We start from the raw sequence: 11,729 nt of genomic DNA, 5'->3' as shown, positions 1-11,729 counted from the left end.
TATATATAAAGTATACACAGACCCACAGGAGCAGCAGTGTAAACACGACAAACACACATAGGCAGTGTGGGCCTTACACACACACGTGAGTAGTGAATGTTATATACAGCAACATTTCACTCTGACTCATTCACACACACACACCTCGCTCACACATGCACACCGCGCTCACACACACACACACACACCTCGCTCACACACACACACACACCGCGCTCACACACACACAGCTCAGCCACTTGCAAACATGCCCATGGGTGTTAGAATGGAGCAGTTAAGCACAGGGTTGGCACAGCTCAGTGTGAGCGAGGTATCCGATCCCTCTGCTAGCCAGGACCTTCATCACTTGTGCCTTTTGCCGATCTTCGAGCAGTGGGCCTGCACCTGAGGCAGGAGGAAGCCTGGGGGAGGTTGCAGGGCCTTGTCCAGTCCGGGTATCAAGTAGTAGCTGATGAGGGGGACGGGTTGGTAGAATGTGGCATACTGCACCGGCTTGTGAGGGTACAGAGGCCACGCAGAAGTGCACTGGGAGAAACTTCCAGAAACCTAATGGATAAAATTATTGAATCAATTAAACATGACAAATCAAACACACAAGCTCCATTTAATCCCCAGCCCCGTCTCCACAGGCCATGTGCAAGGACTTGCATTTCTCTAGCGCCTTTCCCCACCTCAGGACGTCCCAAAGTGTTTCACAGCCAATGAAGTAATTTATTTGAAGTGTGGTCACTGTTGTAAATAGAGGAAATGTGGGCAGCCAACAATTGCACAGCCAGTTCCCACAGATAGAAAGAGAGACAGACTGTGTTCGGGAGGGAGTGAGTGAGTTTAGGGAGGGAATTCCAGAGCTTAGGGCCCCCAGGCAGCTGATGACATGGCCGCCAATGGCAGAGCGATGGGAAGCGGGGGATGGTCAAGAGGCCAGAATTGGAGGAGCGCAGAGATCTCGGAGGGTTGTAGGGGCTGGAAGAGGTTACAGAGATAGGGAGGGTTGTAGGGGCTGGAGGAGATTACGGAGATAGGGAGGGTTGTAGGGGCTGGAGGAGGTTACTGAGATAGGGTTGTAGGGGCTGGAGGAGGTTACAGAGATAGGGAGGGTTGTAGGGGCTGGAAAAGGTAAAAGGTAAAAGAGATAGGGTTGTAGGGGCTGGAGGAGATTACGGAGATAGGGCGGGTTGGGGCTGGAGGAGGTTATGGTGATAGGGAGGGTTGTAGGGGCTGGAGGAGGTTACAGAGATAGGGTTGTAGGGGCTGGAGGAGATTATGGAGATAGGGAGGGTTGGGGCTGGAGGAGGTTATGGTGATAGGGAGGGTTGTAGGGGCTGGAGGAGGTTACAGAGATAGGGTTGTAGGGGCTGGAGGAGGTTACAGAGATAGGGTTGTAGGGGCTGGTGGAGATTAAGGAGATAGGGAGGGTTAGGGCTGGAGGAGGTTATGGTGATAGGGAGGGTTGTAGGGGCTGGAGGAGGTTACAGAGATAGGGTTGTAGGGGCTGGAGGAGGTTACAGAGATAGGGTTGTAGGTGCTGGAGGAGGTTACAGAGATAGGGTTGTAGGGGCTGGTGGAGATTACGGAGATAGGGAGGGTTCCAGGGGTTTATAGAAATAGGGAGGGGTGAGGAAGGATTTGAAATAAGGATGAGATTTTTTTTTAAAAACGGAGGTGTTGCTGGACCAGGAGCCAGTGTAGGTCAGTGAGCGACAGGATAGTGATGGGTGAACGGGACTCAATGTGAGTTGGGTCTGGGGGCAGTTGAGTTTTTGATGAGTTTCCAGGGGTAGAAGGTGGGAGATCGGCCCGGAGAGTATTGGAACCATTCACTCCGACCCCTCCCAGCACTGGGTGCTCAATGTTCTCTTTACCTTGCCAGTAGCTTCAGCTGTTTTTGCTGCAGTTTCCTTCACTGTTTGACCTTTGGCATGTTCCCCTTCATCTGACGAAGTCTCCGAGTGGCAGTCAGGTGTGCTGCACTCCGAGGACGCGCTGCCTTGCTCAGAGTCTAACGACGCCGCCCTCCTGGAGTCTTGTCCAAACTGAGCGACAGTGAAAGGCAGACTCCCATCACTACACCTGCAGGAATTTCAAATGAAGATTTAGTGGGAATCGGGTCAGGCAGCAACACGCGAGACACAGCCACTAACAACCTGGTATAAACAACAAACACCCACACAAACTGGCAGAACACAGCCGAGGGAAGGTTTACCGTACAGTGAAGGAGAGACAGAGAGCACAGCAGTGAGAGAGAGAGACAGACAGACACAATTCCCCCTTTGGAAGTTCCTGTTGAATCTGCATCCACCCCCCTTTCAGGCAGCGCCTTCCAGATCACAACAACTCGCTGTGTAAAAAAAATTCTCATCTCCCCCTCTGGTTCCGATTCCCTTCAATCTGTGTCCCTCTGGTTACCGACCCTCCTGCCACTGGAAACACTTTCTCCTTATTGACTCTATCCAAACCCCCTCATGATTTTGAACATCTCGATTCAATCTCCCCCTTAACCTTCTCTGCTCTAAGGAGAACAATCCCAGCTTCTCCAGTCTCTCCACATGAACTGAAGTCCCTCTTCCCTGGCGCCATTCGAGTCAATCTCCCCCTCACCCTCCCCAAGGCCTCGCCTTCCCTCCGAAAGTGTGAGGCAGTCGGAATCGGACACAATTCTCCAGATGAGCTCCTTGTGTTTGTCTCTGCGGTGACTGTGTTGCTAAACCATCCAGGTGAAGACTTACCTGCAGCACACCTCCTGGGGATCAATCCACAACGTAATCTCTTTGGGCAGTCTCAACTGGTTATATTCCAGATCACAGTCTTGACAAGCGAGCAACAAGGATGGGTCTGCTTTATGTTTCCTGTTTATCCGAATGCATCTACCAGGGAGAGAAAAAATATACTGAAGGATCCAAGAGGACAGACATTAGACCATCCAGAACCCTACTGGCCCTTTTCCCAAGTTGTACCAAGTCCTGTTCAGCCTTCACCCCGTCACTCACTGACATACATTAGCTCCCAGTCCAACAACGCCTCCATTTTAAAACTTTCATCCTTGTTTTCAAAACTGTCCCCACAACCCTCCCTATCTCTGTAACCTCCTCCAGTCCCTACAACCCTCCCCATCTCTGTAACCTCATCCAGTCCCTACAACCCTCCCTATCTCTGTAACCTCCTCCAGTCCCTACAACTCTCCCCATCTCTGTAACCTCCTCCAGTCCCTACAACCCTCCCTATCTCTGTAACCTCCTCCAGTCCCTACAACCCTCCCTATCTCTGTAACCTCCTCCAGCCCCTACAACCCTCCCCATCTCTGTAACCTCCTCCAGTCCCTACAACCCTCCCTATCTCTGTAACCTCCTCCAGTCCCTACAACCCTCCCTATCTCAGTAACCTCCTCCAGTCCCTACAACCCTCCCTATCTCTGTAACCTCCTCCAGCTTCTATAACCCTCTCTATCCCTGTAACCTCCACCAGCCCCTACAACCCTCCTTATCTCTGTAACCTCCTCCAGTCCCTACAACCCTCCCTATCTCTGTAACTTCCTCCAAGTTTCTATAACCCTCCCTATCTCTGGAACCTCCTCCAGACCGACAACCCTCCAAAATCTCTGCCTTCCTCCAATTGCAGCCCCTTGAGCATCCCCTGATTTCCATCGCTCCACCATTGGTGGCCGTGCCTTCAGCTGCCTGGGGCCCTAAACTCTGGAATTCCCTCCCGAGACCTCTCCACCTCCATCTCCCTTCCTTTAAGATGCCCCTAAAATTTCATTGTCTCAGCTTTAAAGGGGCTTTAAGCGGTTCAGCTGCTCATCCAAATTTAAAACTGAGCAGCGGCGCCACCAGGTGGGTAAAGGGCGGTATTGCAGGGACAACTTCGAGCAACTTTCAAAACAAAGACAATCAATGAACTCTCTCCTCCATCCCCACCGCCTTTCCGATCCCCCTTTTCTCCAATAATTTATATAGATTTTTCTTTTCCCACCTATTTCCATTATTTTTAAATGTATTTCCATCAATTGTTTTATCTCTTACCTTCTAGCCTATTTCGATCCCTTCCCCCCACCCCACCCCCACTAGGGCTACCTGGTACCTTGCTCGTCCTGCTTTCTACCCTTAATGTCCCCATTAGCACATCCCTTAGATAATATCACCACTGTCACCACCTCTTTGCCCTTTAGTCTATGACATCTTTTGGTTATCTCCACCTTATCACTGGCCCTCTATCCAGCTGTACCTGTCCCACCCCCTCTTAAACCTCCTTATATTTCACCTCTTTTCTATTTTTCCTTAGTTCTGTTGAAGAATCATACGGACTCGAAACATTAACTGTTTTCCTCTCCGCAGATGCTGCCAGACCTGCTGAGTTTTTCCAGGTATTTTTGTTTTTGTTTTGGATTTCCAGCATCTGCAGTTTTTTGCTTTTTTCAAAACAAAGACTTGCATTTCTCTGGCGCCTTCACCACCCCAGGATGTCCCAAAACCTCTCACAGCCAATGAAATACTTATTCAAAAGTATGTTCACTGTGTAATGTCGGAGACATGGCGGCCAATTTGTGCACAGCAAGCTCCCACAAACATTATTGTGTTAATGACCCAGATCATCTGTTTTTTTAGTGATGTTGGTTGAGGGGTAAATATTGGCCCCAGGACCTTCCCCCTGCTCCTCTTCCAAATAGTGGCCGTGGGATCATTTACACCCACCAAGGAGGCAGACGGGAACTTTGGTTTAAAGTTTCACCTGAAGGCCAGCATCTCCTTTGGCACCGACCCTCTGACAGCGCGGCGCCCCCTCGGCACTGGCGCTGTGGAGTGTCGGCCTGGATTATGGGGCTGAAGTCTCTGGGGTGGAGACTCAAACCCAGGACTTGTTCCATCTGCTCTCGCAAGTGGATGGACAATGTCCCTCAGCACAATGCAAGAAATAGTGAGGAGGGTCCTCCCTGGTGTGCTGTCCAATATTTTATGCTCTTTCAGGGGGAAGCTGGATAAAAACATGGGGGGGCGGGGGGCAAGGAATAGAAGGATATGGTGATGGGGTGAGATGAACAGGGGGTGGGAGGAGGCTCGTGTGGAGCAGAAACACTGGCATGGAGCAGATGGGCTGAATGGCCCGTTTCTGTGCTGTAATATTCTAGCCAGTGTACTGGGCAGCTCTGCTGTTTGCTTACCTGTATGCTTGTCCTTTGCTGGGATTGGCTGGGTACCAGTGATTCTGGTATTTTCGGTACAGTATCGCAGTGAGCTTCTCCCCAAACTCCTCGATCTTTTCCTGATGTAGCCTGCTGCGATTCCTGACCATGCTGACCAGGAAGGACACTCCGGCTCCGATCTCCTCCTTCATCGTCTCCTGGTGTATCTGCGGGGGGAAGGTGGGGGTGTTTAGAGATTAACCTGTTCAGAGTGTGTTACAGTCGGGGATGTTGGGGTTGGGTGAGGGAGGGGGGTGGGGAGAAGGGTGATGGAATATAGAGATCATGGTCTGGCTGCTGGAATGACCCCTTTGTGTCAACAACATCCCACCCCCACCACCAGCAACTCTTTTACCTGCCCTCCCACAATAGTGCTGGCTGGCGAGCTATTTGACTGTGGTAGGCATTGCTGACAAGACCCTTCTGGAACACGCACCTGGATACAGACAGACTGTTTCCTCTTGTGTGTGGGGGAGACCAGAACTAGGGACCATCGATATAAGATCATCACTAATAAACCCAATGGGGAATTCAGGAGAAACCTCTTTACCCAGAGAGTGGGGAGAATGTGGAACTCGCTCCCACAGGGAGTGGTGGAGGTGAATAGTATCGATGTATTTAAGGGGGAAGCTGGATAAACACATGAGGGAGAAAGGAATGGAAGGATAGGGTGATGGGGTGAGATGGAGAGAGGGGGGTGGGTGGGAGGAGGTTCGTGTGGAGCAGAAACACCGGCACGGAGCAGATGGGCCGAATGGCCTGCTGTATATCCGGTGAAGAACTCACATTTCTGTAACGCCTTTAACCGCTGCAAGATATCCCAAGGAGCCTCACAGCCAAATGACTCCCTTCCATTTATGAAGTGGGGGTCACCATCGTAATGGGGGGAAAAGCAAAAGCCAATTTGCGCACAGCAAGATCCCACAAAGGACAATGCGATAGTCACCCAGATCCGATTTTTATTTGACAGCGATATTCATTGGGGTGAATATTAGCCCCACAACATTGAAACGGAAAACGTTATAAAGGTAAATGGGAGGACGTGGAGACAGGGACAAGGAGCCAGTCCTTACTCCAGATGTTGTTCATAGTCACACAGCAGGAGAAGGACATCCCTCTCTCGGACAGAACACTTTGCATTCAATGTCCGAGCGTAAAACAGTAAAAGTGAGAGTCAATCTCACATCCAAATTGCACTGAAGTCTGCCATCCTTCAGATTGTTAAAACTGTCCTCAGGTGAAACAGCTGATTTTTGTAAACATGTTGTTTTGTTTCTAACTGCGGTGGATTCAGAGACACAAGCTCCATGGAAGCCCTGTCGGCCCAGCAAAGTGAGTCAGTGTCTCAGTCCGTCGCACACTTACTTCTGACTCACAGGGTTGTGGGCACCAGCCTCCCAGTACAAAGACCAGGAGCTCACAATCCAGACTGACATTCGGCCAAGGGAGGCGTCGCGGGGAGATCCCACGGCCACTATTTGGAAGAAGAGCAGGGGGTGGGGTGGAGGGGGGGGGGGGGGTGGGGGTGGGGGGAGTTCTCCCCGTGGTCCTGGGGCCAATATTTATCCCTTAAACAACATCACTAAAAAAAAAACCCAGATGATCTGAGTCATTATCACATTGCTGTTTGTGGGATCTTGCTGTGCGTAAATTGTCTGCGTTTCCTACATTACAACAGTGAGCTCACACACAAAAAAAAAGGTCCTTCGTTAGCTGTGAAAGGCTTTGGGACGTCCTGAGGTGGGGAAAAGCGCTACTTTCCTTGAGTAACTCTGGTGCCACTGTCCAGGAAGGTGTCCATATCAAACATCCTCCCCCAGTGTCCATTACAGGCCCCACAGAAACCGCAACTACCCTCAGTCTTCAGGTCACACGGGGGCATTTTTGTTTTTCCAATTGCAGGGCGGAGCTAACACTTCCTGAGGGGCCGAGTAAAAGAAAACCAACTCTCTCCTGTTCCTCCCTGGGAGAAAATAACTCCCAAAAGTACAGCATCAAATAGAAGGAATTTAATAAACACACTCTCTCTCTCACACACACACATACTCTCTCACACACACACACACTCTCACTCTCTCTCACACACTCTCTCTCACACACACGCTCTCTCTCTCTCACACACTCACTCTCTCTCACACACATCTCTCTCTCTCACACACACACATACTCTCTCTCACACGTACACACGCTCTCTCTCTCTCTCACACACACACTCTCCTGGACTCAAAAATTGGGATTCCCCAAACACACACCAATATCTAACTTTCATTTCGAACTCTTCAGACCCGCGCCCCCATCCCCCGACCCCCACCCACCAGAGCTGGCAGCAACCCATCCACCCTGAGTGATCCCGAATGAATCAATCAATCACTCTTACAAACTACAAGCAACACAGTATAAACTTCAAAACTGGAAACCAAGTCCGCGTGTTCACCTAAGGGACCATCTCAAAAACATCACCTTTTCTAAAAAAAAAAGTGGGGAGGTGCTGAACCATGAACTGTGCCTTAACGAAACCCACTCCCCCACTGAGAAAGTATATCATTCCTCTAACGCGGCCATCAATTCTGCTTATGTCTCCCAACCTCCTCTCCTGGAGACAGTGCCGATTGTTCGATGGTCCCTAAAATCAACCCGTGGCGGCAGAGACAGAGAGTTTGTATTCAGCGTTGGGACACAGCACATTAAACTGACCCGCTGGCCCGAAACGTTAACTCTTGATCTCTCTCTCTCTCTCCCGCCAGAGATGTGCTCAGACTTGATGGGTTTTCCCAGCTATTTTCTGTTTTTGTTTCGTGTGCCGCTCAAAGTTCAGTTCGGAAGAAAAAGTGATTGTGGCACCTTCCATCAACAGGCACAACTTTAAAAAGCTCACCAACTAACTCTGAAAAAAGATATTTTCTCCTGCAACATGGTTTAAAAAAAAAGAGACTTACAGATGTAAGTAACCAGGTTACTTACCATTTGATAGCCAATTGCAAACCAACACTTCTCTGGCAGGAAAAAGTTTAAGGCCAACTTCTGAAAAACTTTTCTAAACTTGTTTCCTGTTGTTTTGTTCACTAATATATGTCTACATATATATATTATATATATTTAAATCTCTACTCACCAGAGATGCTTTCGCCTCCTCGATTCACGTCCAGACTTGTGGCTGCAAAACGTGTGAGAGATTTTATCAAACTGCCCTCACTCATTCCCAGAAATTTACATCAAGAAGATGATTCAAACTGTGTCCCCAGCCAACGAGAGGACGTCCCTTCCGACACACATCAATGACCATAGAAGGCAGGGGCTGACGTCAGCCGCGCCCCGCCCACTTCTTAAAGGCGCCTTCGCCACTGTTAAGCAGCAAGAATAAGTGAAAGGGGGACATGCATTTATCTAGCGCCGCTCACCGCCTCAGGGCGTCCCATCGCGCTTTATGGCCCCAAACAATGAAGTGCTTTAATTTCTGAACTCTGCTCACTGTTGTAATGCAGGGAAACCGGTAGCCAATTTGCACACAGCAAGATCCTTCATCAATCTGAGGATAACCCAGGTCATCAGTTTCTTTTTAGTGGTTTTGGTTCCAGGACATGGGGAGAACCCCCCCCCCCACCCCCCACTCTTCTTAAACATAATGCCCATGGGATCTTTTACACCCACCTGAGACGGCAGACGGGGCCCAGCTTTAATGTCTCATCTGAAAGACGGCACCTCAGGCAGTGCAGCACCCCCTCAGTACTGACCCTCCGACAGTGCAGCACGCCCTCAGTAGTGACCCTCCGACAGTGCGGCACACCCTCAGTACTGACCCTCCGACAGTGCGGCACTCCCTCAGTACTGACCCTCCGACAGTGCGGCACTCCCTCAGTACTGACCCTCCGACAGTGCAGCACCCACTCAGTACTGACCCTCCGACAGTGCAGCACCCCCTCAGTACTGACCCTCCGACAGTGCAGCAACCCCTCAGTACTGACCCTCCGTACTGCAGCACCCCGTCAGTACTGAGGGAGTGCTGCACTGTCGGAGAGTCAGTACTGAGGGAGTGCCGCACTGTCGGAGTGTCAGTACTGAGGGAGTGCCGCACTGTAGGAGGGTCAGTACTGAGGGAGTGCCGCACTGTCGGAGGGGCAGTACTGATGGAGTGCCGCACTGTCGGAGGGTCAGTACTGAGCGAGTGCTGCACTGTCGGAGGGTCAGTACTGAGGGAGTGCTGCACTGTCGGAGGGCCTGTACCAAGGAAACGCTGCCTTGTCAGATTTGTCATCTTTCAGATGAGACATTAAACCCCCGTCTGCCCTCTCAGGTGAGTGTAAAACATCCCATGGCCTCTATTTGGAAGAAGAGCAGGGGGGAGCTCTCCTGGTTTCTTGGGGGCCAATATTTATACCTCCAACAACATCAGTAAAAAAGCAGATGGTCTGGGGCCATAATCACATTGCTGTTTGTGGGATCTTGCTGTGTGCTGCTGTGTTTCTTATAACAGTGAGCTCACTGCAAAAGAAATCCTTCACTGGCTGTGAAATGCTTCGGGATGTCCTGAGGTGGGGGAAAGGCGCTAGAGAAATGCAAGTCCTTTGTTTACCATGAGTTTAGGTCAATCTTAATCCTACATGTGCATGTATACACAACCAAGGGTATCTTACACAAAGGCACAGTGTTAGTGAGGATGCTCCCTCTCTCTTCAATTCCACCTCATCCCCACACTCTCTGCCATTGCCTTATCTTGACACCATGGGCAGAGCCTGTATTGTACATTTAAAGGAATTTATTGATGTCAGCCTGGTCACTGGTTTCATTTTCTGGAAAACCTGGGGTTTGATCCCAAGGGGAACAGAATTAAAACTCGCTCCGTTACTCCTGGATAAGAGAAGGCACTTTGTACAGTGACATAGACAGGATTTGATGACACAGGATTTCATATATGCGGCACAGAAACAGGCCATTCAGCCCATCTGCTCCGTGCTGGTGTTTCTGCTCCACACGAGCCTCCTCCCATCTCACCCCATCTCACCCCATCGCCATATCCTTCTATTCCTTTCTCCCTCATGTGTTTATCCTGCTTCACCCTTAACTACATCGACACTATTCACTTCGACCACTCCATGTGGGAGCGAGTTCCACATTCCCCCCACTCTCTGGGTAAAGACGTTTCTCCGGAATTGCCCATTGGATTTATTAGTGACGATCTTATATGGATGACCCCTAGTTCTGGTCTCCCCTCCCACCAGAGGAAACACTCCCTCTGTATCCACTCCATCCAAACCTTTCTGAATTTTAAATACCTCGATGAGGTCACCCCCCTCAGCCTTCTCTTTTCTAGAGAACAAAGACCCAGCCCGTCCATCCTGTCCTCATATAAACTCATGTGAGTTTACCCTCACATTTCTGGGATCATCATTGTAAATCTTCCCTCTCCAGTATCTCGATGTCCTTTCTGTAATATGGTGACCAGAACTGCTCGTGGTAATCTGAGTGCTGTCCAAACAAGTTTTGATGCAGGCTTACCGTCACTTCCCTACTTTTCAATTCTATCCCTCCAGAAATAATCCCTAGTTTTTGGTTTGATTTTTGCCTTGCCTTGCTAACCTGCGGGGGCAACTCCCACTGTGTGGTCTTATTTGCACTCTGAAGGTGTTGGGGGAAACCTGCGCATGCAGTTAAATAACTCCTCGTGATTCAGGCTCGAGTGTATAGTCCAAATGCAAGGTTATTACTCAGGCATCAATCGTATAGTGACGATTACAGTTATCGATTCCAAACAGCCTGACTTATTGTAGGCTGGAGCTGATCCGACAAGGTGTCTGTAGATGTTGGACTCCCGACTGTACTGTGACTTCTGAGCTTAAGGGAGCTGTTCCCTGGTATATTGTCTACTTTTTCCGTGTGAGTTATATTACACGGTAACCAGGATGTACGTTGAACTGAGTTGCTTCTCATCCACCCTCCAGAGTTGACATCACCGCCGTCTTGAGGATTTAACTGTTTAAGAAGTGAACACTAGAAAGGGAACAGACCGACCGAGACAACCTCAAATCATTAAATGTTACTGGGTGGTGGGCGCTCCCGATATTCTGGCCAACCCCCAGTATTCGCACCAGATTTGGGGGCACATCCAACGTGTCTCCTGGCAGAAACAGAACGTGCTAGAAAAACTCAGGAGGTTTGTCAGTGCGCTGCGCAGAGAAAAGACAGAGTTAACATTTTAAGTCCGTATGGCTCTTCTCCAGAGCTGAAGAGATGTAGAAATGTGATGGTCAAAGGAAAGAACTGTGGATGCTGGAAATCCAAAACAAAAACAGGAATACCTGGAGAAAGTTTTTCCAGGTATTTCTGTTTTTGTTTTAGAAATGTGTTGGGTTTTTGTTGGGTTCTGCCGAAGGGTCATGAAGACTCGAAACGTTGACTGATTTCTTCTGCACCGATGCTGCCAGACCTGCCTAGTTTTTCCAGGTAATTGTGTTTTTGTTTTGGGTTTTTTTAATACTGTTTAAGAGAGTGGGGGCTGGGTGGAACAAATTAGAAGGACAGAGATAGGTGAAAACTCAGGTGAGATTTGACAAAGATG

General features: G+C 49.6%; 2 protein-coding genes across 2 annotated transcripts in view; one reads left to right on the top strand and one right to left on the bottom strand.

Annotated features, from left to right (window-relative positions):
- Positions 1–206: 206 nt before the first annotated feature.
- On the bottom strand, positions 207–5,328 carry LOC144671586 (protein BTG3-like). The gene is made up of 4 exons (XM_078533545.1): positions 5,156–5,328; positions 2,727–2,864; positions 1,863–2,070; positions 207–546 (listed from the first exon to the last, which is right to left on the bottom strand). Exons 1-4 carry the CDS (start codon positions 5,326–5,328, stop codon positions 343–345), a joined length of 723 nt encoding a protein of 240 aa, XP_078389671.1. The 3' UTR covers positions 207–342.
- Positions 5,329–10,863: 5,535 nt separating this feature from the next.
- Positions 10,864–11,729, top strand: part of LOC144671565 (V-set domain-containing T-cell activation inhibitor 1-like) — a 53,886-nt gene continuing 53,020 nt past the window's right edge. Inside the window, exon 1 of the mRNA XM_078533518.1 lies at positions 10,864–10,937. Coding sequence (XP_078389644.1) covers positions 10,864–10,937 — 74 coding nt within the window. The remainder of the gene's footprint in view (positions 10,938–11,729) is intronic.

The sequence above is a fragment of the Cetorhinus maximus genome, chromosome 33 (genome assembly GCF_964194155.1).
Source record: "Cetorhinus maximus chromosome 33, sCetMax3.hap1.1, whole genome shotgun sequence".
Lineage (NCBI taxonomy): Eukaryota > Metazoa > Chordata > Chondrichthyes > Lamniformes > Cetorhinidae > Cetorhinus > Cetorhinus maximus.
Note: the sequence above shows the minus strand (reverse complement) of the source record. Positions and strands in the feature narration are given on the sequence as shown.

Coding starts and splice junctions, on each gene's coding strand:
- LOC144671586 (XM_078533545.1), bottom strand. CDS start 5,328: ATGAAGGAGGAGATCGGAGCCGGAGTGTCCTTCCTGGTCAGCATGGTC. Junction 2,865..5,155: donor AGCAAAGGACAAGCATACAG/GTAAGCAAACAG, acceptor TCTCCCTGGTAG/ATGCATTCGGATAAACAGGA. Junction 2,071..2,726: donor CCCCAGGAGGTGTGCTGCAG/GTAAGTCTTCAC, acceptor AAATTCCTGCAG/GTGTAGTGATGGGAGTCTGC.